The sequence below is a fragment of the Lolium rigidum genome, chromosome 3, assembly GCF_022539505.1.
Source record: "Lolium rigidum isolate FL_2022 chromosome 3, APGP_CSIRO_Lrig_0.1, whole genome shotgun sequence".
Classification (NCBI taxonomy): Eukaryota; Viridiplantae; Streptophyta; class Magnoliopsida; order Poales; family Poaceae; genus Lolium; species Lolium rigidum.
Genome location: NC_061510.1, coordinates 16,735,078 through 16,762,760, shown reverse-complemented (window position 1 = coordinate 16,762,760; position 27,683 = coordinate 16,735,078). Strand labels below are relative to the sequence as shown.

Sequence of the window (27,683 nt, the reverse complement as noted above, 5' to 3'; positions counted from 1 at the left end):
ACTTCTCAGCGAGTGACCTTAACTAATTTCCATCAACTAATGCAGAGGATTTTTGCAAACAACATCAGAGAAGCAGTGGCATCGATACTCCCTTTTCTGGAGGATAGGAGAAATATTGCACACAAGGCCATCTATTTTGATGGCTGGAGTGGGCTAGCTGCTTCCGTGGTGCTTAGATCAATAGCTGAGAACCCCCCGTTGTCTCTACTCAATAAATTCCACAAGATCATCCACATTGATTGCTCTAGGTGGAAAAGCCGAAGAGCACTCCAAAGGACAATCGTTCAAGAACTGAAGCTTCCTCAGTGGGTAATGGATGTTATTGATAGGCAAGATGAAGAAGATGATTTTAGAGGAGTAGATGACAGCTCCAGAGCAGAGATACAAGTTGTTGGCACAGAGATACATCGAGCCGTACAAGAGCACATATATTTAATAGTATTTCATAATGGGAGCAATGACACAATTGACTTGGATGATTTTGGCATTACTCTATCACCATGGGGTGCTCGGGTATTGTGGACGTTTGGTGGAAGGCTTCGGCTCAACTCAAAAATTAAAGAAAGGGTGGATAATTCACATCTTTATCTTTATGAAGAATATAGTACTTTAGGGTGGAACTACTTACTGCGAAAAGAGGCTACAGAAACCGATGCATACATCAAAGATATACCCACTAAAGTAGTTGATGAGTGTTACTTGTATCTATTGTCACTCAACTCTCAGGGTCGCATGTACTACAACTGGGCCACGCATGCTTCAAACTATTGGGTATGTGATGGTATCATAGAGGAAGATCAGGTTGACAAAGCTTGGGAGGTTGCAGGTGCTCTGCATCAACAGATACATATAGAGGATTATTATTTTAATATAATACCCTCTTTTGGTGATAAACTAAAGACTCCCTCGAAACGTTGGATATTGGCTTGGACCAGGGACGACAACCTTGTTGTGCATCAAGAGTCAACATCATTTTTTCTCTCTCATCATTCAATAACACATCTACCTAATGTCAAGTTTCATCAATCGAACAAACTCCGTGTGCTCAAATTATTTCATTGCACTTTCAGCTTTTCTTCGCCTCCTTTCCATTGTTGCCGCAGCTTAAGGTTTCTAGCACTGGCGCACTGTAAGGATAAACGAGAACAGGAAGCTGAAAAGCAAGATAGGACAACAATGGATTTTTTAAAGACGCTATGGGTGCTAGACATACACAAAACAGACTGGGAATTGGATTTATCACCAGATATTATAGATCATATGGCAGCAAACATTAGAGAGGTGCATATAAATGAAGGGAGGTTTTGGCACATCAATTTTTCATGGAAAAAACTACAAAACCTTCGGAAGCTTCAAGTAATTGAGCCTACATGCCCCTGGGAGACGGGAGAAAAGGATGAATTTACAAATATGGTGAAGATGGAGTCCCTCAACCTATCTAGAAATTGTACAATACAAGTTTTGCCCCGTCTGTCAGGAGCAACAAGCGTCAAAACTATGGTTCTAGATGGTTGTCTAGGGTTAGAGCATCTTGAAGGTCTTCCTCCGTCACTTGAATCATTCAGCTTAGATGTAGAACAGTATGTGTATGGTTACAATGAGGCTAAAATAACTCGTATCTCCTTTACTGGTTGTTCAAGTTTATCCGACATCAGGTTGCGGGGATTATTACCACACCTTGAGCAGTTGGACCTTTCAGGCACAAAATTGAAGACCCTTGACCTCAGATTTGTGCGGATCCCATTTCTCCAGCGACTCATGCTGGTGGGATGTGAGAAACTTCGTGCTGTACTTTGGCCAGTAGAAGGGATGCCCCAAATAAGTTTGCTATGCATTGATACTCGAGGAGGAGGAGGAGGAGAGGTCGGAAGGATAATACAAGATTATGAGAAGTTAACAAAGGGATATTGTCAAGCATATGTCGCTTTGATGGACTTGAGATTTATTCAGTCATTGTTGTTAACAAGTTATAAAGATATTTTTTGGAACAATGATGGATTTATTATCAACCTCTGTTTATCTGCTAGTGGACAATGGTTCAACAAAGAGACGATGGGCTCTGGAAGCCGTGGTAAAATATGCAGGTCACCATCATTAATCCAGAAGCATTCTCGCAACCCCTACACAAATATTGATCTTGATGGCATTACTGTTGATCATGACTACACTAGTGCACTGCAGTTTCACCCATTCGGCTACCATGTGCAGATTGGTGAGGGAATTAGCAATACTAGATTGGAAAGCCAGCAAGAAATAGAGGCTATCATCTTTGTGATGAACAAAGCAAAGTCGTTGCACGTGCACGACAATTTTTCTATCACCACTACCATCCCTAAACACATGCTCACCGGAGAAGGGAATAGGCTTACTTGGAAAGATTTGAAAGAATGTCATGTTGCGAGATGCCCGAAGATGCACACAGTCTTCATCACTAACTATGATGAACATTGCTTTAATAAAATAGAGACCTTTCGGGCAGCTGATCTACAGATGGTACATTGCATTTGGACCAAAGGAAGGATGATTAGTGATATGGACAATAGATCGTTTGTGAGATTGCAGAGCATACATTTATGGTCCTGCCCAAGGCTCACATTTGCGCTTCCACTATCGTGGAATGCTCCACACTCATATTTTCCCAACTTAGAGACTCTCCACATCATCAACTGTGGTGATATGAAGGATGTTTTCCCCGTGGAGCCTAGGTTTCTGGCAATAATCGCTACTGGCCACAGAAAAGGAATACTGGAGTTCCCAAAGTTGAAGCACATTTACATGCATGAGCTCTATAAGCTGCAACATATATGCGAAGCCAAAATGTTTGCTCCCAAGCTTGAGAAAGTCAGGCTCAGGGGCTGTTGGGGTGTCAGGCGCCTCCCATCTGTCGCGCAAGACAGCCACCCCATTGTGGACTGTGAGAAGGACTGGTGGGAGAACCTGGAGTGGGATGGACTGGAGGTCAGGCACGACCCTTCCCTCTTCAAGCCGCGCCACTCGTCGTACTACAAGAAGCCCCTGCCCAGAGTCTCGGTGCTTCGATGAACCAACCTTATTGCCTAGGTAAACACGCATGCATTCCACCTTATTTTCTATTTATTTTTAAAGAATGTGTCGTAATGTGTGAGTGGTGGCCATGATCGAACATACCTTGCTGTTAGTAATCACTCGTATGTGATCATTTGTTGTGTTGTGTAGGTTTGGTGCTGTCAAGAAATACCTACAACGGGCGGTGGCATACGTCATGTTGCTTTCTATTTCCGTGGTTGATACAATTCAAGTGATTAGTGTTTTAATTTCTTCCCAAGATTTGTGGTTCTTTGTTTTCTAGCTCTTTTTACTGGGAGTGACGTGACCTATTGTCTACATGTGGTTTGTGGTTATGTTGTATGCTTGCAATAAGAAGGGTTTGACGTGTCTCTCTGATGTGTCTACCCCTTTAATTGGTGTAATGGGAATACCGTGTGCCAAAGACTATGTAAGAAAATCATTTAATTTGTGTGAGATTTATTCAGCAAGTGTGATCAAGTGTTTATGGTTGGTTCTACCATTCAGGTCCGTGTCTTTTAATTATTTTTGTAGGTATGCATAGGGAAGGTTAAATCTTGTCACGTTGTCTTGCTTCGAATTCTAGTGTTGTATCCTTTCAAAACTAACCACTTATTTAGATATATTTATATCTAGATAAAATTGTGACACTCCTATTTCAGAACAGAGGTAGTATAGTAAATCAATATTGCATTTTGTTGCCTCTGCGCTTCAAGCAACCCACAACTGGTATTCAGGTTCTCAACTTAGTCATTCAAGTTCGAGAATTTTCCTACCATGCAACGACTAAGTTACATAACAAATTAGTTCATGTCAACGCATAATTTGGAACTAGTTTTTATCTGAACTCCTTTAGAAATCTAACAAACTAAAACTTTATTTGGACCACCTAACTAATTCTTGGATGAGTAAAACTTGATTTTCGTAATACCTGAATTCACGTTTTGGAAAGAACAGGTTAAGACGACCTTTTTCTACAAACAAGTTTTCTTTATCCTGGTTCTCCTTCTCAGCCATGAACTTCGATAAAAAACAAGCAATGCCTTTATCCGTTCATTACCCTGCCAAACTCCAGGAATCCATCTTCGGTGAAGATGTCGAGTTAGTCGTGGCCCTCGTCGACAAGTTGCTCCAAGATGTACGATGCCCCAAGGAGGCCGAACCAGGCCGCCTGGAGGCATTGATCTGTAGAACTCCCTTCCAATGGGCACCTCCACCAGCGATTATGGAGGTCGACGAAGCAGACGTCCTCATCGTAGGGACCGTTGAAGGATTAACTAGTTCAATTAGTAGTCAGAACTGTGACAAGTCCGGTGATGCCTTGCCGCCCTGATGGTGTAGCGCTGCATGGCGCGACCTTACATGCGGGGCCCACTACCTAAGCAGTGGGAATCCCATGCCCTTTTAAAAATGTTGCGTGATCAAGTCAAACAAAATGGAAAAGGAAGGTGATCTATGGCCATGTCTTCACTCCCCGTCTCAAGGCGAGATCCATGTCATGCATGCCTCGGTCGACCCCCATGGCGGCATCACCGACAAGTACATCAATGCCATCCACCTCACATTGCATGTGAGAGAGAAGCGACTAATACACCGATTCTGTTTTCAGCCTAATCCAAACATGGGTAATATAAAATGTGTATTTTGCATTTTTCCAAACCACACTCGTTGATTACCGAAATCCCAATTGAAACTCATTTTACTAAAATTTCTCTTAATGCTGGTGTATCTTTTTTTTTAGAAATGCATGGGAGCTTTTTCTCCCGCTTCATCAACAAAGCATATGTTTCTACGGAGTTTTCAGCGTGACTATTACAACCACAAGCCCACAACGGCAAGCCCGACATCTACCACACAGATTGACACCCATAGTTTCACAACAAATAGAAGAAAGAAACAACATAAGTAAGCATCAGGCTGCCAACACGCTTTCCTCCCCACAGCAACGCCTAGACACAAGTGTTCCTGATGAAGACTATGAATTGGCTATTCTTCGTCATAGTGGCGCCCATCCTCTAGCCCTGCTAAAGACCCGCTGCATCAGCATCTTTACGAACTCACTTCCTCTCGATTTTTTTTAGTTCTGGATACCACACTAGTAATAAATAAGGTGACAAATCATAAAGATAATGTCACCAATATCACCTTATCTTTTAATAAGGTGACTGATCATAAACCTAGAAACTGGATAGGCAAAAAAAAAGTGACATATGCTTTCGTCTCTAGCACAGAACATACTCAGTTGTTCCCCAACCCACCCTCTTTTAGTCAAGTTGTCCCTAGTAACAGTTCCCCCACACATCAAACACCACAAAAACATCTTAATTTTTGTTGGTACCTTTAAACCCCACATAAGCTTAAAAGCTTTGACAGGAAGCCTATCATGCAAAGCACAATAAAGTGTTTTGACACTAAAACCCTTCTATCTCAGGTCACTCTATCCTCACCTAGAGATAAATGAACCACATGAATGATTTCTAACAATTTATGCCATTCAGCTGCCAAATCAACCCATAATTTTCTTCTAAAAATAGACAACTTCCAAAAGAACTCACAACTTTATCAACGGTGTTGAAGGTCAGGTCATAGAGTCTATGAAAGGTGAGAACATATCCCCTGCACCAGGAAAATATATGCACCGCTGCACCTGTTATTCATGGACCACTGGATGAAAAAACAATAGCTAAAATACGCATACAAGATGGGTTGTAGCAGAGTCGTCTTCTCCACCGCTCTCCTCTTCTCCCCTTCTAGCTTTCTCCACACCCAAGATCCGGGCCGTCTGGCCCCTCCCCTCTCTTCTCCGGCGGCTGCCGGCGTTGAGGTAGGGTGAGGGACCCGCCCCTGTACAGTTGTAGAGTAGGGTTCCTAGTTTAGTGTCCCTCCATGGCGTCTGGCGTCATGCCTGCAGGTCGAGCTCCGTTGTCCCCGAGCGACGGTGGGGGCTTCTTCGTCTTCCTCTGCTTCATCTCGGCGCTCCAATGGCAGGAGCCAGTCGTGCTGGGGATTTGGTAGGCCAAGTATCTGTGCAATAAGCTCGATGAGCCTTCAGATTTGGGGAGCTCTTCCCTGGATTTTGCAGGTGATTTTGGTGGTCATCTTATGAAGCTAAAGCAGCATAGGGGATTCTCCTTTGACCGGCCGTGGAGGCGAGGGAAGGAGATGAAGCTGTGTTCTTGCTTTTGCATCGGCAGGGTGGCTACGTGTTGGTTGCCTACGAGGTGCTTTGGAGCTGCGATCTCCATTCAAGCGGAACACATGACGCTCAGTTTTGGCGTCGTGATCTTCGGCCGAAAGAGCGGCCCGTCTTCTACCTCCAATGCGGAGGCCTCATCTGAATCCAGTTGCTGGTGCTCGACGTTGCAACGCCCCCAAGTGGCACGTCCCCGGTGGTGCTATGGTGGCCGGCGGCCTCGATTCATCGTCGGAGCAGGGCCCTCGAGCGCACTGCCCTCAGACCTCGGCGGCGACGCCTGGAGGTCACCGGCGATCTGTGGCGGAGGTGCCAAGGGACTTGATTGCTTTCTCATCTTTCCTCCCAAGGTGCTTTTTGTTACTTTGGAGGCCCTTTCTTCAAATAGTTGGTTCTTAGTGCGAGTGATGTTTAAGGGGCTATCCTGTAAATTATACCTGCCACGTTTAATATAATGCAGCTCTCTGGGGTCTTCCAGACCCCTTCTTTGTGCAAAAAAAAAGAAAAAAAAGATGGGTTGTAGCATATTTGCAGAAACGACATTGTTTGTTCTGTAAAGCAACCTGCAGTCCAGTTGGGTGTAGTGTCGTGCACTATTTTGGAAAATGTCCAAAAGGTTTGTGGTTATCAACGCACTGTCCTCCTCTAAGTTCCATGTTCTTCTGTCAAGTTTGTGAGAGTTCTATTCAATTTTTAGTTTCGTTAAATTTCAGAAAATCAACACACCAATTCACCTCGTACAAAACTTGTTGGAATGGGATGATTTCATATTCATATCTATAATTTGTGGAACTTATTTTTGTATATGGATCAGTCTTATGGTGAAGTCTCAAGTAGCTAGATTACTGATTGATTTTATTGAATGCCAAGGTTCTTCTTACAAATATGATTGCGGTGAACAAATCTGGAACGTATCTTCTACATCCCATGATCCAGGAAAAACAGGTGCAGCTGGTGCGTATATTTGGTACGTGCATGGGTGACATAGGCATCCCCAATGGGCCTGCCGAAGATGGTACCCGGGGTTTACTGAAGGCCCACGACCCAAAGTTTATGAAGTCCGGAAGCCCAGTCAAGAAATAGTTTGGAAAGATAGAGAGCTCAAACCTTGCATGCATTGCATCGTGTTTCTTGGTTGTTGTTGGTTCTTATCCATGAGATGTTCGAGAGCTTGTGTTCATTCTCATGACAAGCTCTAGCTCATCGGAAACGGATTCCGAATGCATCGCATGTTGCATGTGCGAGGGTGATGATCTTTCCGATATACCATATTGAGAGGTTACACCTCTATGACCATGAAAAAAATCATCATCCACTCATTTGCATGTTTTCACCTTGGGAGTAGGTAGCTCTTGTCGTCCTCTTTCCGGCAAAATTGATTTCATGTCATTTGGAGTTGTCTAGCTCAAGTTATGATTTTATAGTGTATCATATTTGGAAAAAGAAAGAAAAACGCGTTTTGGGCCGGCCGGTAGTACCGCTGATGGTACCGGCTCAGTACCGCATCTGGCTTTCGAGCTTACTGGACCCGGAGCGGTACCAGGCCGGTACCAGCCCGGTACTACCGTATATTTTACGGTACCGGGCCGGTACTAAAACGGTAGTACCGGCCCATCTTTCATTTTTTTTTCTTTTTCCCCTTTTTTCTTAATCCTTCTGGCTTCTCCCCGCTCCTGGGCCACGCCCTTCCTACCGGCCCACCTGCGCGCTGCCGCCACCCCGCACTGGGCCGCCGTTGCCTTGCTCCCCGGCCCAGCTCGCCAGCCGCTGCTTGCTCCCGCCGCAGCCCACTCCCGTGCCACCTGCACGCACGCGAGTCGCTCCTTGCTCGATCCCGCGCGGGACGGCGGGAGACGCTCACGCGTTGACCCGCCCGCTGGCTTCCGCCCGTTGCTGGCTGCTGCACGCCCACGCCACGCACGCCCACGCTGGCCGGCCCCACGCGCAGCTCATGCAATCACTGCTGCCGGGCCGCATGCTGCCTCTGCTGCTGTCCCCTCTCTCTCTCATCTCTGATTTGCAGTTGCTTTTTCTCAGATTTGGCAAGCGGAACTTCCGGTCAACTTCCGGAAGTGGTGGTACCGCTTTAACAAGCGGTATTACCGCTCAGGTGCGAATCTGGTCGTTTTTCTGCTTCAACGGATATATTTTGGATTCCCCTATTTATACCTCTCTTCCACCTCCGATCCAACTAGTTCTTTCCCTCCATTCTCTCTCCTCCATTGTTGACCTTGAAGAGCTTTACCATCCTCTTGATCCCCCCACTTTTCTTGCATATTTTTGGGGGAAATGAGAGAGAGATCTAGATCTAGAGCTTCACCAATTGAATCCCTCTCCAAGTAAGGGGATCTTGGTAGATCTAGATCTTGGAGTAATTTTGTGTTCCTCCTCTATTTTGTTCTTCCTCCCTTATTCCCCCAATAGCTTTTGTAGTTTTGTTGGAATTTGGGAGAGAAGAACTTGGGCATCTTAGTGGTGTTCTTAGCCATTGCATTAGGTGCATCGGTTTTAGTTCTCTCCGGGGTTTCGGTCTCGTAGAGGGCGTGTTGACCTTAGTGGTGTTGTAGCCTTTGTGGCCTTGTCGTCTTTGTGGCGTTGTTGCCTTTGTGGTGTGGTAGCCTTAGTGGCGTTGTTGCCTTTGTGGAGTGTGCACTACTAGGAAATACGCTACTGCTGGCGCACCAAAATAAGCTATCACCGGCGCACTAGAGCCCGCCAGCCATTACAGGCCGGTGATAGTTAGCTACTGCCGGCGCACAGTATAGTTCGCCGCGCAGTGTTAGACATACTACCGGCGCAGATGGTCGGTTCGCCGCCGATATGGTTTTCTCGAAATTAAAAAAAATCGGGTCAAGCGCCCCGACTCACTCCGCCTCACCGCACGTGGCCGGCGCTTGGCATCGCCCACACTTTATGTACAGAGCAGTACACTGACAGGAAAATTTTACAAAGAACACCCTAACAACAAAATAAAAAAGCAATCAAGTCTCTTCCTCCACCATCGGCCGGAGCTCGCCGCTCGCCCCTTGCCGCCGCTCACCGGCGTGCCCTCGCCGCTCGCCCCTTGCCGCCGCTCGCCGCCATGGCCCTCGCCGCCGCTCGCAGCCGTGGCCGTCGAGAAGAATCGCAGAGGTAGGCGGTTTGATGCGCAGCCGAGGTCGTCGGCCGTCGCGGCTCCGGCGGCCACCATCCCGGCCCCCACACGCAGCGCGCCGCCCTTGGCCGCCGCTCGCCGTGTCTTGGCCTCGGCTCGCCTCGATGCGGCCGAGCTCGATGCCGCGGAGCTCGAGTCCTTGGCCCGGGGGCCTCGCGCTTCCGCATCACGCCGGGAGGATGGCAAGGGCGAGGGCGCGAGGCCGGCGGCGGTAGGAACGGCGATAGGCGGCGGCCGGCGGCCGCTCGCGGCGGCCGGCGGCAGTAGGTGTGGCTGTGAGAGGTTAGGTGCGGTAGGTGTGGTTGTGAGAGAAGGATCGTGGGTGGGTGTTGTGCGTGAGGAGTGAGAGGAGATGTGAGAGAAGGGGGCTGTGAGAGAAGGAGATCGTGGGTGGGCAGGATCGGGTCGACCGTTGTCGGCGCACGCTTTCTTTGGCGCCGGCAATAAATACGGCCCTTACGGCTGGCCTCAAAATGGCTGGCGCACGAATATTTTAGGTCGCCGGCATCGCAACCCCGACGTACCAACCTAAGCGATCACGGGCAGAATCTCTAATATCACCGGCGCAAAAACCGCACGCTCGCCGGCCATGTTAGGATAGCACCGGCGCTGCACTTATTTGGTGCGCCGGCGGTAAATACCACCGGCGTACAACATATTTGGTGCGCCAGCGGCAATTCTACCAGCTATAGGCATTTTCCTAGTAGTGGTGTTAGCCTTTGTGGTTTTGGAGCCGGTTGTAGCACGTTGGTGTCTTGGTGGCCTTGCCGCCGGTGTGGCGTGTTGTAGCCTCTTGTGGCCTTGTACTTGAGAGCCTCCGTGTTGTGGAGTTGCCTCAAGCTTGATACTTGTGAGTTTGCCCAAGTTTGTAGGGGTTCGGTGACCACCCTTAAGGGTCCCTTAGTGGATTGAGACTTTCCACTTGGTGGAAGAGCTCGAGGAGAATACGGTGGCCCTAGTGGCTCATTGGATTGCCTCGTGCCTCCACATTACTCCAACAGAGACGTAGCACCCTTGGGTATGAACTTCGGGATACATCGTCGTCTCCTCGTGCACCGGTTACTTCTCAACCCGAGCTCATTTACCTATGCGCTTTACATTGTGATATCTATCTTGCTTGATGTGCTATACCTAGCTTGTTATCACCTTGTTGCTCATCATGCTAGCATAGGTTGTTGGTGCACTTAGGCAAACCCCTAGTTGATAGGCTTTGAGCTAAACTAGTAAACACTTAGTAGTTTTATTCCGCCTAGTTTAGCTCTCAAGTAGAAGTTTTTATACACCGCCTATTCACCCCCCCTCTAGGCGACGTCCTTGTACATTCACGTGTACATTTTGTCAGGTTGAGAGTACGATGGTGATCTCTCCTAATGGTGTTTTCCCTTACTATTAATTAACCGAACTCCTAACCTCCTGTAATGTCTTCCGTTTACTTTCATGCTTGTAGAAATTTCAGAATGTTGGTTACGTGGACTCTAGTAAATATTGGCTCCAAGACTGCGGGATGATTACAGTTCATTTTTTTGTTAGGTTTACAAATAAAGACTTCAGATAATATGTGGTCAAAGTTATGTCAACTGACACCCAGCAACACTGCCATGGGCCCTTGTTCCTACGAGCGAGGTGCAACGCCAACAGGACGACTGTGAAGCATTCAAGCCTGAGGGCAAGCCCTATCTCCGGCAGAAGCTGCGGCGCTGGATTCAACACTACATCTGGACATGTCGATGCAACCCCACCTAGCATAATCCTGCAGTGTTCGCAACACAAGGGAAACTCTCATTGGCAATTAGTTGTATCCGTACCCTATTGTTGGATGTCACACTTTCAATTTTTTTAAAAAATACGAAAACAAATATAGGAAATATATTATGTTGTGCATTATGCATATGCGAAGTTTCATCAAAAAATTCGAAAATGTCTGGCATGCATAAAAAATACAAATGATATGTGAATAGTTATGAAATACTATTCACCTTAGACTTTTGTTTTTTCCACATGTCACACATGGTCATATTTTGGAACGAATTTTATATGTGTACATGACACAACATAACCCATGTCCATGATTTTATTTCACCTTTTAAAAAAACTCAAAAGTGCGACATATGATAATGAGGTGCAAGTTCAACTAATTGCAGAATATTGGCACTTGCAACGGACGGGATTTCGCATGCATCCTCGTAGTTTCGGGCCGTAGCGCTGTATATGTACCCATCGCTGTTTCTCCCGGTGACCAGGGCAAAATTATCTGAATCATTGACGGGATCTTTGCTTGCTGATCATGGCAGGGCTCCCCAAAAGACCGTGCATTGCAGCTTCCTTGCAAGCAGTGGCGGGGGACGTTTTGAAAGTTTGGTAGGGCAAAATGATAGGTATACATGCAGATGCCCCCTCCCCTATTTCCTATGTTTGTATTGTGTATGGTCAGTTTTTTCTGTTAAAGGATTCCAATCAAGATTTGATCGCATCACTGTAAAAGTTGTTTATTTAAATTGGTATATTATTTACATACGAAAGCTAATAGCATCATCTTTAAATAGAAGTAGAATCTATGAATCGTACCAAATGTGAAAGTAACATACATAATACATTGTATTGGAAAAAGAATTGCTAGCAATTAAGTATGTATGCAAGAGACTAAGCTTGCGGCTGTATCACTTTCTATCGTAATGGAAACGCTAGGCACATATTTTGATGCTTATTTATGCTTGCCGGCAACTAATACACCAGGTGGTATTATGGTGACTTGGAAGAGCAGGGTGGTGCAGCTTGACAGCGCGCATGTCGACTCAAGCAGCGGCACAACCCAGGTGACCCCTCTAGGGGGCGCTATGGTGGTTGACCTGCGTGTATGGGCCACATGATGATGTGGACAATGTCGCCTTCCTCTCAGAGATGAGGGATGTTAGGTGCACACACCTGGCCTTGGGTCCTCTGTCTATCTTTTACCATATATTTTTCACCGGATTTGGATCGGAGCGGACATTAACTAGTTTTAGATTCGAATGCGGATATACCGGGCTGCGGATTTGAATTGTAAACGGGTTGGATTCGAACCAGAAACAAAAATTGTCGGATATATGCTCTCATCGATAGATAGTTATAGTTATTGCAAATCTTGAGAGATTTAAACTTTCATTCTTGTGTAACTAAGAAAAAAGAGACACAATTTATGCTAAAACTCAACCATTGGTAGAAATTTAGAGCTAAATATGCTCACCAAATGAATTCTTTAAATCAAACTCCTAATCTTGTGAGATTGGCCTTGGCTTTCGACTAAAAAATTGAGTTATCTGCTTCAAACCTTTGAATTATCCTAATTAAATTTCAGATAATCCATATCCGCATAATATTTGCTATACCATATCATATTCCGTTTCCGAAACACTACTTCAGAATCGAATATCCTTATCCATCGGATTCTTTAAAATCGGATATGGATACCTTAAAACGGATTCGGGGCCGGTTTCGGTGCGGAAATTATCCTATCCGTTCACTCCCCTAGCTAACGCTATCCCGTTTTAGCGTGATATTGCATGCTATTTCGCAAATAGCGTCACAACGAATAAAATTATTAAAATATAGTGTGCACTGTCCAAATATGTTATAGCATGCTATTAGCAAAGAAATACCGTTCTATTTTAAACCTTGCTGAGAATTACAAGTGGACATTTATTTTGTTATTGGAAAAAAAGACTTGCCACCTACCGAGTGGGAAATGGGTAATAACACACATTTATTGGGCGTACGAAAATAGGTATATACTCCCTCCGTTCTAATTTAGTCTATATTATAGAAAAAACGAGACAAACTAGTATTACATTTATTATTACTACTTAAATATATGAACAACCACTCCAAGCTACATTAAAAATACCAATGTCAAATGAAAAGAGCAAAAGCATTTCGTTTTTAGTGGTTTTTAGTGTTATTGTTAACTAAAAACTAGAATGTAAAATATTTAAGAACAAATTTTAACTCTACATTGTAGACTTTTTTCTACATCTCAATAATGCAGAGATGGGACCTCCAGAAAACTACCAGGAGAATCAAAATGTGGACTCTGAGTGTTTTGCTTTTGTACGCAATTAGAAGAAACGCCAACAGTCATAGGGCTTATCACAAATGACTATATAAATAGGAATTTGTGTTGGAAATTTTATAACACAGTTAGACGATAATAAGTGCGGCTCATGTCATCTTCAAAACCGTGACATCAAATTAGCCTTATGCATTGGCTTATAATCATCAGCATACATTTGAGTATTTGACGCGTGTTGGCTTCATGCCTTCTTGATCTCCCGAATGCTGCGGGTTGTTGTTGGAACTTTCCTGGCCACATATGGCCGTCGATGTAACACAGTAGCTAGTAATGTATCATTTGCACACGGCTCTAGACCTATAAATTTTCTAGTACTCCCTCCGTCCAGAAATAGATGTCAAAGATTAATTCGGATGTATCTATATACTAAATCGTGACTAAATACATTCAAATTTAGATAAACTTTTGACATCTATTTATGGACAGAGGTGGCATGTTTTTTGATAATGGACTCTTTATTACTTTAATAACAAGCAATTACACTCAATCTCTATATAACTAAGATGCGCACAACCGTTTAAAAATCTCAAATATCTCAAAATAAAAACAAAAAAAAGTACTACGAGTGGTACCATCCGTTTCTGTAAATCCACGGCTACGATACATCTCCTTGTAGCTCCATAGGAAACAAAAGTTTAGGTAGCAGCTAAATCAGGGCCACACATAATACTAATTAGTATAACCATTTTTTGGCAATTATTCTAGAACCGGAGGGAGTAGTAGAGATTGAGCAATCGTGGATTTACTAACTGATGACGACCGGGTTAAATGAGACAGATGATGACTCGCCTTTGCTTCAACAACCACTCATTGGCCAGAGGCATGGGTGGCGACAACTTCTTCCACAACTTTAGAACACCTACTACCTTCATCTAAAAATAAGTGTTTTAGTTTTATCTAAATATGGATGTATCTAGATATATCTTAGTCCGTATCTAGATACATCTTAGTCCGTATCTAAAAAAAGTTGAGACACCTATTTTTAGGTACAGGGAGTAGTATTAATCTGCCTTGAACCAATGCATCTGCACCCATATCAATATCGTATTATATCCTGGCAGAGACATGTTAGTGAGGACCAGAACTACAAGGGCGTTTATTAACTCTGAATTTGTTCAGTCTGACAGATAATTTTAAAAACAGCACATAAATGAAAATATTATTTTCCATATACGTGAGACGACCTGGGGACCAATGGACCTCCAGCTAATCAAGATCGATGGTGCCTACTGCAGGTCTGAATATGATGGAGCTTCTGCTAACCAAGGCCGCTATACACTGCATCTCAGCTGTTATATAACCCGTGGTGCGGAGACAAGTTTTAAGTAGCCAGCCAGCCTGCACGCACACACAGACACAGCACAGCACAGTCATGGCCATGGCTGCTCCAGACACGTCTTGCCTGGTAGGCCCTGTAGCGTTCAAGGACTTGAACTGGAAGGACGAGGGCGAGATGGTGATCACCCCACCGGATGAGAGTGCGGACATTGTTTCCTCCCTGCCAAGCAACATAACAGGCCCCAACATTCAGCTGCGGCAGTACCAGGGCGTGTGGCTGCTAGGCACGGTGGTTCCCGGGCTTATCTCCCTCCACCGTCGCTTCAGGTCGCGGCCGGGTGATGTGCTCCTCGCGAGCCCTGCCAAGTCCGGCACTACCTGGATCAAGGCGCTCACCTTCGCGACCATGGCACGATCCTCGTACCCGCCCTCCGCCGATGACCACCCGCTCCGCCGCCTCAACCCGCACGAGTGCGTGCCCTACATGGAGGACCTGTTCGTCAACGGCCACGAAGCCAAGCTGGAGGCACTGCCGTCGCCAAGACTCATGCAAACGCACCTGCACTACTCCCTGCTCCCTCGCTCCCTCGCCAACTGCAAGACCGTATTCGTCTGCAGGTATGTATATATATGCATCTTTTTGTTTGTTTCTTTCCTTTCTCTTGATAATTTTAGTTTACCAACGAGGGAAGACGCGCGCGCGGTGTATGTGTCGTGTAGGGAGCCCAAAGATATGATTGTTTCGCTATGGCACTACCTGCATCGCGCTGGAGTGAACTTCTCCTTCTCGGAGGTGTTCGAGTTGACATGCGATGGCAAGAACCCCAACGGCCCATTCTGGGACCATGTCCTGGGATACTGGAGTGCGAGCAAAGTCAGACCCGAGGGAGTCCTGTTTCTGAGGTACGAGAAGATGCTAGTCGATCCGGTCGGTACCGTCCGAGAGCTCGCGCGGTTCCTGGGCGCGCCGTTCTCGGCAGCCGAGGAGACGGCGGAGTTGCCGATGGAAATTGCCAAGCTGTGCAGCATAGGCAGCATGAGAGGCCTCCAAGGGAACAAAACAGGAAGCATTGGCCAGTTTAAGTTTGCGCACCAAAGCTTTTTCAGGAAAGGGGTCGTGGGGGACTGGGTGAACCATATGACGCCTGAGATGGCCCGCCGCATGGATGCCATTGTCGAGGGAAAGCTCCGGGGATCGGGGCTCACCTTCACGTCTTGATGGTGGTAGGGGTTAGTTAGTTATTTTTATGTATATTTCGGCTAGGTTTCTTTGTGTAGCCATGATCATCCCGTCCCTCTCCACCTTATGCAGGTGCAGAACACACGGAGCTGGCACATGACAGAGGAAGCAGCTACAAGCTCTCAGCTCCGGGTCCGTCCGTGATCATGTCCCCTCGCTCCGAGCTCTCAGCTCCCGTCTGTGCGCTGCAAGCTCTTGCAGCGATGCGAGTCGAAAGTGTGTGTCTGCCCGGTGTGTGTTGGCAATAGGCCCTTGCTATTTCCCTTCTTCATCGTACGTGATAGCTCAGCGAACTATGTATGGTTGCCTATGCGTTCTGTGTTAGTTGCTAGCTCTGAAGTGAACTGTCCTCTCCAATTTGTATGGAACTGTAATTTCATTTTCTATTGTTGTATGGAACCCTTTTTTTTTTTACCTAGACTACGGCGGGCTTGCGCTAGCCTGGACAATATATTAACCTCTCCCAAAGGTTGTAAATCAAGGGGACATTACAACAATTTTAGAGGGCGCGAGCAGAGAAAGCAAGAGAAAAAGTTTGGGGGATCATAGCTATTGCGTCAAAAATTAAGAACATAGGCAGAAGAGGGAGTAGGACAACGATAAGGCCAAAGTCTAATATCCACTATTCCGTTAAAAGCGAGAGCATTTCTCCTTTTTTTAAATGGTCCAAGCAATGATGGTGTTGATCGTGGCTTCCTCGTAGGTGTGGTCATGTGTGAGTGAGATATCAGCAAATCACACAAGGTCATGGGTGTCGAAGTCTCGGTGGAAGAAGTTCCAAACTTCTTTTGCTTGGGGGCATAGGAACATCAGGTTGTCAATATCTTCGTCTTCAGAACATGAGAGGCAAGTGGTCGAGGGGGAAATGTTGAAGATAATAGCCAAAATACCACATATGGAAACCAAAAGTCTCAAAATACCATACTTGAAAACCAAAGTGCGAAAATACCACTCTTTTCAGTTTTTCAATGCCAAGCTACCACTAGTGACTAACTGAGACTAACTTTCTCAAATAAAGATGCAGATACCCTTACCTTTTCACACGTTAATGCATTCCATTCAGCACCGTTTAAACATCATTTCAGCACCATTTGAGAACCCAGCCTATTAAGCAACCAATGAGCAACAGTTCAACAACATTTTTACTATATTTCAGCAGCATTTTGACAGTATATTTTAGCAACCTTTCAACACAAATATATAGACAATATAAGATAGATATTCACGGAAAAACAAGGGGTGTGCGGGTCTTGGTCGGCGCCGATCAAGTCGGCATATAGTACCTCCTAGTAATGTTGGAAAATCCTATACATCGACCAGGTCGGTGTATACCTGGCACCACACACCCCTATATGGGTCAGGCCCAATTCGCATTTTATAAATTTTGCTCTTTTCTCTTGTTCTTTTTTTTTTCTATTAGGTTTTCTATTTTATTTCTGTTTCTTTTTCCGGAAATTGTTATAGTTCAAAATATTCAAATTCGAAAATGTTAAAATTTGAAAGATGGTCATATTTGAAATTTTTTGAAATTCAAAATTGTTCAAAATAGAAATTTGTTAAAATTCGGAAATTGTTCAAAATATTAAAATTCAAAAAATGTTAAGATTCTACATTTGTTCAAATTTTGAGAAAAGTTCAGATTCTGTATTCGTTCAAATTTGAAAAAAACTTAGATCCAAAATTTGCTGAAATTTCAAATTTGTTAAAAATATTTCAGATTCGAAAACTATTCAAATTCAAAAATTGTCAGAATTCGAATAAAAATGAAAGGAGAGATAAGATACTGGGCCAGCCCAACGCCCCCGCCTGAGGTGCGCGGCGTCTTCTAAGGGCCGACCAGTGTGGCATATAGCTGCTCCCGTAATGTCTACACTAGTTTTTCTATAAAAAGAAAGTAATGTCTACTAGTTTTTTTTTCTTGTTTTTTTTAGCTTAAGTAATGTCTACTAGTAGTACTTTCACCAAAAAAAAAAGAACATGTACGTATTACGGGCTACAGACTGTTGCTTCCCTGGCCCATCTAAGCCCAACAACAACTCTGTTCACGTGACCTTCGCAACCTCACCCCCGCGAGCACTCCCTCACGCCGCCGAACTCCCCAACGCCGCCGCCGCCGTCAGCCGCAAATTGTAGCGTATCCTCCCCCCTTCTTCTCACCCCAGTCGGGCGCGGCGCTGACGAAGCTCGAGCGGGGATGAAGGCCGGGAGGAAGAACCTGCAGCGCGCGTGCCAGGACGGCTCCGCCGTCACGCTCGCGGAGGGCGAGAGCATCATGCAGGTCGTCACGCTGCGCGGCTCCAATCTCATCGAGGTACACGCTCTTCTCCAGGCCTCCGAGCCTCTTAAAACCTCGCTTTGCGCCGCCCGCCCGCCGATCTCTCACTCGCTCGCTCGCTTGCCGCCGCACGTGCTCTGTTTGCTAGGTCACGGACGGCGAGGGCGTCAAGTCCCTGGCCCTGTTCCCGGCCAAGTTCCAGAAGAGCTTCTGGATCAAGAACGGTGAGTGGCTCGTTTGTGAATACAGTACTTGTGATCAAGAACTTATGCTGAACTTGTCCGTGCACCTGATGGGTTTGCTTATGGCCGCTCTGAACGTGCAGGGAATTTCGTGGTTGTGGATGCTAGTGGGAGGGACGAGGCTCTCGAGTCAGGAAGCAAGATAGGGTGCGTCGTGTCGCGGGTCCTCTTTCATGAACAAGTTCGTGCTCTCGAAAAATCCGGTGAATGGTGAGTTACTGGTTCCTCTGCTGTAACTGACTGCTACTGACAACGTAGGAATTGGACTTATGTATATGTAATAGGATAAGTTTGTGCTGGAGTAGAATGATCAGTAGGTCCAGGCCACACAGCTGCTTCATTTTTTGCATGTGTTTACTTCACATTGCGATTGCCTACTTTCTCTCTGTTGTTGCTGTATCCTGTATGTGGTGTCTATATTCATTGCTTTCGTTCTTCCGATTTTCCTAGTATACGATGCAAGATTGCCACAAGCCGTACATGTTTGACCTTCTAATTGCTGTGCAACTTTGGATTTGAATTCACTTGCCCAATGAGTCACGTAGCAAGAAAGAATCACCAATGCAGTTGTTTATGTAAACAGACTTAATCCTTGCTTTATCTTTCTGTAGATCATGTAAAAAGTAACTACAAAAATCCACAGAAAATACAACCACTTTTAGACAATTGTAGACTTCCCTTTTGTTGCCCGGAAATTTGTAAAAATACACCCTCCCTTGCAATATTTGTAAATTTTCTCTTTCTGATAGCTGCTATTTTATCTACACGAATGTCGATATGTGAAAGGTTGAAAGCTAGTTGGCACTATGCTTTGATGTTTATTGTTGCATGCATTTTTCATGTCATCATGTTTGACAAAGAGATCATCTATTGTTTCTTCTCCAGCATGTGCATAGACAAATCGATCATGTACTGTCTAGTATGTGGATATGTTGGTGGTTAACTAGCAGTTTCGGTGGTATAAAATGTATGCATATCCAGGCTCCAAAAACCCGTAATTTCTTACCCTTTTAATTTTTCCAAACATTGTATTTAATTCAGTTTCGCCGTGGGTTGCTAGTGCATTTTAGTAGCTTAATAAATGGTTTTATTCTGATTTCACTTGATCTAACGAGCACAAAAAATGACACCAAGAACTGATACTACAGTCAAATGTTTGGTATTATAATTTAAATCATGCAAAATGCTAGGACTGAAGATTCTTTAAGGTTCTCACAGGTCTTGTCATAATGTGTTAATTGTGCTTTTGCGCTCCAGAGTAGCTTGGCGTGGCGGCTCACCGGAGCGCTCGCTTCCGGCTGAATCGGCGTGCGGTGGCGAGCAGCCCGACGCCGACGCACACCGCCCACGCGCCCATCTCCAGCGCCCACCGCACCGTCTCCATCTCCGCCGCCTCCTCCTGCTCCTTCCACTTCCAGCATTCATCACCGCTGTCGCTGCCGTCGTCGTCCCCGACCACCTCCACTCCTCCCCGCAGGTCCCGCACTCGCAGGGATCCCACGACGCCTCCTCCTCCGGTATCCCCTCCAGCCTCGTCAGGCATGCGATCGACCTCGCCGTCGCAGCTGCCCTGGCCTTGGCCCGCACCGGCACGCCGCCCTTCGCGAGGACCACCATCTCCGCCACCCGCGCCCGCGACGCCGATGCCAGCGCGCGGCGGTACTCCACTTGCCACCCTGTTCCGCCGCCACCTCCTGGTCCCCGCAAGAACACGCCCTCCGCCGCCAGCTCCTTGCCCCGTGCGAGCACCTGGAACCTGCTTTACTGTGTGCCTGTACGTCTTCTCCGCGGCGGTCATCAGTGTGCCCGTGGTCATTTGACTCGTCCACTAACCAGCTCCTTGCAGATGATCCGGTACGTCTTCTCGGCGGCGACCGCCGCCCCGCCGCCGCCGCCGCCGCCGGCCCCTTGGTGCGGGCGCGTCTCGCTGCCGTACCCGCCGTAGTGCGGCCTCTCGTCGCCTGATTCGTGGGACACGTGGACGACGTTGCCGTGCGCCGGCGCGCCGTAGCCGCCGCCTCCACCGTAGGCTGCTGGGGCCGGGGCGTGGCGGCAGTAGTCGTCGTCGCGGCCGCCGCCTCCATAGGCCGCGGGAGCAGCGGCTCCGTAGCCGCCTCCCCCGTATGCCGGAACTGGAGCGCCGTAGGCCGGGGCGGGGGCGTGGCGTTCGTACTCGTCGTCGTGGCCGCCGCCGTTGGCTGGGGCGGGGGCGTGGTGTCTGTAGCCGTCGTCGTCGCGGCCGTAGGCGGGGGCAGGTGCTCCGTACCCGGGTGCCGGGGCGCGGCGGTCGTCGGAATCGTCGTCGTCGCGGCGACCGTGGCCGTGGCGGTGGGGGAACTGCATGATTGGTCGGTCGATCGGTGGGGCAATGATCTGGCCGAGGCCGATTGAGCACTATATATGTCGACGAGGGAGGGAGTGGCTGTGCCGCGTCAAGAGTTAGAACCCAACCGCAACATTTATCATCTCCATGTTACTTTGTTACCACATGAAAATCTTGTGCATGTCTTGCTAAGTTCGGGTACTGCCTGTTCGTGTCTACTTGTTCCACATTGCCCAACCTCTACCGCTTGCCTCCACTTACTCTTCATTGCCTTTTCCAATCCCTGTTCCCACACCAGTTATGTTTTTTCGATTTACTTCTGCAAGGTGTGTGTAGCTATCCTCTCGTTCAACTCAGTAGTGAGCCGAGTTAATGTTTTATAAGTATGATGTAATGCTTCACCGATAAATGTTTCCAAGGAAACAAATACACTGCTTTCTGCATTTTTCTGTGGTAGGAAATCCAATGGACATTAGTGAATTTGAGACTTCGTGTGTCAAATTAGATGAAAAATAGTACACGCCATCTGCAGAAGGTGATCTCTGGATATGTCTTAGAGATCTGTACTGAAACAGCTAAGCATAATCTGAAAATCATGGCTGTGGTGTATTTTTTGTCTTTGTCAGGCTCAATGGGTACTCCAATTGAGATTTTAACATGACTAGGATGCATGATGCATCTTTGTTCTCTCTTCAGTAATCTAGCTTTTAGATTCTTTATTATTTCTTATGTCAATCAATAATTTAAGAATCCAAGCATTAATCATTTGCCTCTTGCAGAATGATTTCTTTAACTGATGAATTGATTGCATCAAAGCTGAAACATGTTCAGGTCAGTGTCAAGCTACTTCTCATGAGTTTTCTCCGCTATGTTTTCACTTGAAGTCATCTGCAGTGAAGAGCTGAATTGTTTAATCTCCAACTAAGGGTGGGGGGAGGATGGTAAATCGAAATAGAGCATCATAGAAATGGCAGACAAGTGCGGAAATTAATACCACGTGAACGATGATTATGTGTCTGATGGGTCTTCTGCATTACTTGCAGCTGCAAGAAGAGCTAAATGCACTGTACTGCCAAGAAGAAATAATCGAAACGAGAGAGCAGGACAATCAAGAAGCTTGACATGGTAAGGCACCTTTTAGTGTACTACAAGGTGTGTTCTGGTGAGTGCTGACACCTGCAAAGAAAAAGGAGTATCCTGGTGACTATACGCTGCCTGCCCTGAGGCTTGCCTTCCAGCGAGGCGTTTGAGATCTCTAAGACATATCCACAAAGAGCTCGAGCAGAGGAGACGGAGAGCTCTTCAAGGTTTAGTAAGAGAATATGCTCGTTGATGGTCGACTGGGATTTATCTTGCTGCTCCCCATTTGTACATATTATTTATAGTTAGTAGAGTTGTCTATTTTACCATCTTGTGGTGCCCATTCATTTTGGCCGTGCTTATTATTCGGCTGGCTATTGATGCCAGCCAGTATAGTAGAGCCCATTTGATCGCAGAGGAGTGCTAGAATAATTGAAGCTTGAATGTATTATATAATATATGCTGAATGATTTGGAATATATGAAAAAGGAATTGAGTTTGTAGTGAATCCCATCTAACAATTATATGTGTCCATTTTAAGCAAGAGAACTGCTGCCGTGTACATTTTGTTAGGTTGAGAGTACGAAGGTGATCTCTCCTAATGGTGTTTTCCCTTACTATTAATTAACTGAACTCCTAACCCGTTTACTTTCATGCTTGTAGAAATTACAGAATGTTGGTTACGTGGACTAAACTCTAGTAAATATTGTCTCCAAGACTACGGGATGATTACAGTTCAGTTTTTGTTAGGTTTACAAATAAAGACTTCAGGTTATGTGGTCAAAGTTATGTCAACTGACACCCAGCAACACTGCCATGCGCCCTTGTTCCTACGAGCGAGGAGCAGCGCCAACAGGACGACTGCGAAGCATTCAGGGCAACCCCTATCTCCGGCAGAAGCTGCGGCGCTGGATTCAGCACTACAACTGGACATGTCGATGCAACCCCACCTAGCATAATCCTGCAATGTTCGCAAACGGATGGGAAACTCTCATTTGCAATTAGTTGCATCCGTGCCCTATTGTTGGATGTCACACTTTCAATTTTTTTAAAAAATACGAAAAACATATAGGAAATATATTATGTTGTGCATTATGCATCTGCGAAGTTTCATCAAAAAAATTGAAAATGTCTTGCATGCATAAAAAAATACAAATGATATGTGAATAGTTATGGAATACTATTCACTTTAGACTTTTGTTTTTCCACATGTCACACATGGTCATATTTTGGAACGAATTTTATATGTGTACATGACACAACATAACCCATGTCCATGATTTTATTTCACCTTTTTAAAAACTCAAAAGTGCGACATATGATAATAAGGTGCGGGTTCAACTAATTGCGGAATATTGGCACTCGCAACGGACGGGCTTTCACATGCATCCTTGTAGTTTCAGGCCGTAGCGTTGTATATGTACCCGTCGTTGTTTCTCATGGTGACCGGGGCAAAATTATCTAAATCATCGACGGGATCTTTGCTTGCTGATCATGGCAGGGCTCCCCAAAAGACCGGTGCACTGCAGCTTCCTTGCAAGCAGTGGCGGGGGACGTTTTGAAAGTTTGGTAGGGCAAAATCATAGGTATACATGCAGATGCCCCCTCCCCTATTTCCTATGTTTGTATTGTGTAAGGTCAGTTTTTTTCAATTGTTAAAGGATTCCAATCAAGATTTGATCGCATCACTGTAAAAGTTGTTTATTTAAATTGGTATATTATTTACAAACGCAGGCTAATAGCAACATCTTTAAATAGAATTAGAATCTATGAACGTACGAAATGTGAAATTAACATACATAATACTCGATTGTATTGGAAAAAGAATTGCTAGCAATTAAGTATGTATGCAAGAGACTAAGCTTGCGGCTGTATCACTTTCTATTATCGTAATGAAAACGCTAGGCGCGGATTTGATGCTTATTTATGCTTACCGGTAACTAATACACCATGTGGTATTATGGTGACTTGGAAGAGCAGGGTGGTGCAGCTTGACAGCGCACATGTCGACACATGTCGACTCAAGCAGCGGCACAACCTAGGTGACCCCTCTAGGGGGCGCTATGGTGGTTGACCTGCGTGTATGGGCCACATGATGATGTGGACAATGTCGCCTTCCTCTCAGAGATGAGGGATGTTAGGCGCACCCACCTGGCCTTGGGTCCTCTGTCATATCCTTTACCATATATTTTTCCTCAGATTTGGATCGGAGCTGACATTAACTAGTTTCAGATTCGAATGCAGATATATCGGGCTGCGAATTCGAATTGTAAACGGGTTGGATTCGAACCGGAAACAAAAATTGTCGGATATATGCTCTCATCAATAGATAGTTATAGTTGTTGCAAATCTTGAGAGATTTAAACTTTCATTCTTGTGTAATTAAGAAAAAAGAGACACAATTTATGCTAAAACTCAAGCATCGGTAGAAATTTAGAGCTAAATATGCTCACCAAATGAATTCTTTAAATCAATAACTCCTAACCTTGTGAGATTGGCCTTGGCTTTCGACTAAAATTTTGAGTTATCTGCTTCAAATCTTCGGATTATCCTAATTAAATTTCAGATAATCCATATCCGCATAATATTTGCTATATCATATCCTATACCGTCTCCGAAGCGCTACTTCAGAATCGAATATCCTTATCCATTGGATTCTTTAAAATCGGATATGGATACCATAAAACGGATTCGGGGCCGGTTTCGGTGCAGAAATTATCCTATCTGTTTACACCCCTAGCTAACGCTATCCCGTTTTAGCGTGATATTGCATGCTATTTCGCAAATAGCGGTGAACAAAATTAATAAAATATAGCATGCACTGTCCAAATATGTTATAGCATACTATTAGCAAAGAAATAGCGTTCTATTTTAAACCTTCTATTTTAAACCTTGCTGAGAATTACAAGTGGGCATTTATTTTGTTATTGGAAAAAAGACTTGCCACCTACCGAGAGAGAAATGGGTAATAACACACATTTATTGGGCGTGCGGAAATAGGTATATACTCCCTCTGTTATGATTTAGTCTATATTATAGAAAAAACGAGACAAACTAGTATTACATTTATTATTACTACTTAAATATATGAACAACCAATCCAAACTACATTGAAAATACCAACGTCAAATGAAAAGAGCAAAAACATTTTGTTTTTAGTGTTATTGTTAACTAAAAACTAGAATGTAAAATATTTAAGAACAAATTTTAAGTCTACATTGTAGACTTTTTTCTACATCTCAATAATGCAGAGATGGGACCTCCAGAGAACTACCAGGAGAATCAAAATGTGGACTGTGAGTGTTTTGCTTTTGTACGCGATTAGAAGAAACGACAACAGTCATAGGGCTTATCACACATGACTATATAAATAGGAATTTGTGTTGGAAATTTTATAACACAGTTAGACGATAAGAAGCGTGTGCGGCTCATGTCATCTTCAAAACCGTGACATCAAATTAGCCTTGTGCGTTGGCTTATAATCATCAGCTTACATTTGACGCGTGTTGGCTTCATGCCTTCTTGAGCTCCGGAATGCTGGCTTCATGCCTTCTTGAGCCCCGGAATGCTGTTGTTGGAACTTTCCTGGCCACATATGGCCGTCGATGTAACACAATAGTAACGTATCGTTTGCACACGGCTCTAAACCTATAAGTCTTGTATGTTTTTTTAATAATGGGTGTTGTGGGTATACTTTATGGGTATATCAACGGCATGACCTAGATCCGGCAAGCCCGGGTGACCCATAGATGGTGGTGAGGCGTGTGGCCCATCGGGCGGCCCAGTTGCTGTAGATCCTGAAGGATGAAGTCCAGCCCGGGAACGGAAGCCGGATCTCAACCGACCTACGAAGGAGGCCGGATCCGTGACGGCCCATGAAGTATCCGGATCCAGCACGTACTTAGAGGAAGGCGGATCCTTGACGTACACGGCAAGACATTGTACCGTAGTTAGGCAACTTGTATTCCGGCTAGGACTCTCCATGTAAACCCTAGATCCGTGCGCCTTTATAAGCCGGATCCCGGGAGCCCTAGAGGCACAACCACAACTCATTGTAACAACGCGAAAGCGCCCGGATAATTCCGGACAAGCGGCGGTAGGCCACTGTCATCGTGCGGGTGTTCCGAAGGCTGGGTAACTCGCGTACCACCGTCCCGTGTGCACTCCGCCCTATGGCCCCTACTTCTTCTTCCCCTCGTGAGGATCCCTCCTCCGAGGTACCGTCGATTAGGCAACGACGGTTGGCGCCCACCGTGGGGCTGCGGCGTACGGAGGCCGGAGCCGGGAGGGTTCCGCCATGGGAAGCTACGACGACACCATCCGCTGTGGGGCGTGTCCTTTACGCCGGAAGTCTGCCAATCGTCCCTCCGGATGAGTGTTGGATTCCGGCTAAAACCGACCCCGTCAAGCTCTCCATCGTCCCAGTTGGCGGCATACACATCTTCATCGGGGAAACCGTCGATTCCGACGGAAACCCACTGGTAAGTAGCAGCGACGCGACCGCCGCCGAGCGGGACGCGGTCGCGAAGATCCGATACGAGACGCGGGAACTTCCTGGTGAAGATTCCGCCTTAGATCCGAAAAAATCAAATCCCACCCAATCCGCCCCGAGCGAGGAAATAACGGTGGAAGACCAATGCGAGATCCGCTCGGGTCTCCCGGGTGTTAGAAAAGCAAAGGTGTCACTTCGTGCACTTCTTGGCCCATACCGCCGGAACCGCCCCTCAAGAAGCCGGAGCTGGTCCCGGCAGGTCGAGGCCCCGGAAAACAACGCTGCTCCGGATCAGCAAGAGGCTGTCGGAGAGAGCGGAACTCCGGCTGAAGAGTCGATTTTGGGAAATCTAAGCCCAATTTCCGGAGACACCCAATCCATGGACACTGAAGAGTTCGATCGCAAGGTGAAGGAATATGGATACGGTGAACAGCCTGAAGTTGATTCCGCCCGACCAAAGCAGGTACTTGCAAGCGTAGCGGCGCGGGAGAAAACGGATCGAAGAGGCAGGCACCCAATCCGACCCCCAGCCATCCCACCGGGGATCTCCAATGTCGCGGGAGCGACCCCGTAGGGATTCTTCCTCGGAGAGCCTCCTGTCGCACTGAAGAGATGGTCGCACAAGCGAGGCATGGATGCGGTTTATCGCTCGGATATTCTTAACAAACCCATCACTCCCGAAGACGTAGAAGCTTTAGAAGCTAAGAGAGTGGAGCTGCTGGCCACAACCAAGAAGTTTAAGAACACCGCAGCCGCCATCTTTGGAGGAAGGAAGCATGCCGCAGTTTTTGTGGAAGACTTCATCCGGCGTGAGCGAGGAGGTGGACGAAGGACTGGCGAAAGTCAAGGAACTCCGAAAGCATTGGGAGGACAAGATCGTTGAAGCTCATCAGGAGGTCGCAAAGGTCCGGCGTGAGTTGATAGCTCCCCGCAAGATCACCTTCGCAACTCCAACGGAGCGGCAGCCGTTCGCAACCCCAAAGGACAACATGACGAAGGCTGCGAGAGATCTTGAAGAAAAGTAACGAGGAGATTGACATCGACTACGTTCGCACGCTCGTCGCTTCGGTGGTCAAGCGACGAGCAAGGCGGACACTTCGCGCAAGTTGGAATCTAACCCGAGGCATTGCGTCTCCACTGCGCGAGAAGGACGCCCACGACAATCGCCATCGAGATGACGAATCGCGAACCGGATCCTCGGAACGCGAGAAGGAAAGCCGGGGAACACCCAAATCCGATCCCCGTACCATCAAAGA

The 27,683-nt window shown here is 46.2% G+C and overlaps 3 protein-coding genes and 1 pseudogene across 3 annotated transcripts; 3 read left to right on the top strand and 1 right to left on the bottom strand.

Annotated features, from left to right (window-relative positions):
* Positions 1–4,378, top strand: part of LOC124694416 — a 49,881-nt pseudogene extending 45,503 nt beyond the window's left edge.
* A 10,435-nt stretch (positions 4,379–14,813) lies between these two features.
* Positions 14,814–16,399, top strand: LOC124701219 (cytosolic sulfotransferase 8-like). Its single transcript, XM_047233268.1, has 3 exons — positions 14,814–15,393; positions 15,496–15,999; positions 16,088–16,399. The coding sequence occupies exons 1-2, from the start codon at positions 14,870–14,872 to the stop codon at positions 15,992–15,994; spliced, it is 1,023 nt and encodes a 340-aa protein (XP_047089224.1). The 5' UTR covers positions 14,814–14,869; the 3' UTR covers positions 15,995–15,999; positions 16,088–16,399.
* Positions 16,400–18,100: 1,701 nt separating this feature from the next.
* Positions 18,101–18,755, top strand: LOC124694905 (probable RNA-binding protein EIF1AD). The gene is made up of 3 exons (XM_047227830.1): positions 18,101–18,326; positions 18,439–18,514; positions 18,616–18,755. Exons 1-3 carry the CDS (start codon positions 18,210–18,212, stop codon positions 18,744–18,746), a joined length of 324 nt encoding a protein of 107 aa, XP_047083786.1. The 5' UTR covers positions 18,101–18,209; the 3' UTR covers positions 18,747–18,755.
* A 1,589-nt stretch (positions 18,756–20,344) lies between these two features.
* LOC124694415 (glycine-rich cell wall structural protein-like) lies at positions 20,345–20,875 on the bottom strand. Its single transcript, XM_047227402.1, has one exon. It carries the CDS (start codon positions 20,873–20,875, stop codon positions 20,345–20,347), a length of 531 nt encoding a protein of 176 aa, XP_047083358.1.
* Positions 20,876–27,683: the final 6,808 nt, after the last annotated feature.

Coding starts and splice junctions, on each gene's coding strand:
- LOC124701219 (XM_047233268.1), top strand. CDS start 14,870: ATGGCCATGGCTGCTCCAGACACGTCTTGCCTGGTAGGCCCTGTAGCG. Junction 15,394..15,495: donor AAGACCGTATTCGTCTGCAG/GTATGTATATAT, acceptor TGTGTCGTGTAG/GGAGCCCAAAGATATGATTG.
- LOC124694905 (XM_047227830.1), top strand. CDS start 18,210: ATGAAGGCCGGGAGGAAGAACCTGCAGCGCGCGTGCCAGGACGGCTCC. Junction 18,327..18,438: donor GCGGCTCCAATCTCATCGAG/GTACACGCTCTT, acceptor TCTGTTTGCTAG/GTCACGGACGGCGAGGGCGT. Junction 18,515..18,615: donor GAGCTTCTGGATCAAGAACG/GTGAGTGGCTCG, acceptor CTGAACGTGCAG/GGAATTTCGTGGTTGTGGAT.
- LOC124694415 (XM_047227402.1), bottom strand. CDS start 20,875: ATGCAGTTCCCCCACCGCCACGGCCACGGTCGCCGCGACGACGACGAT.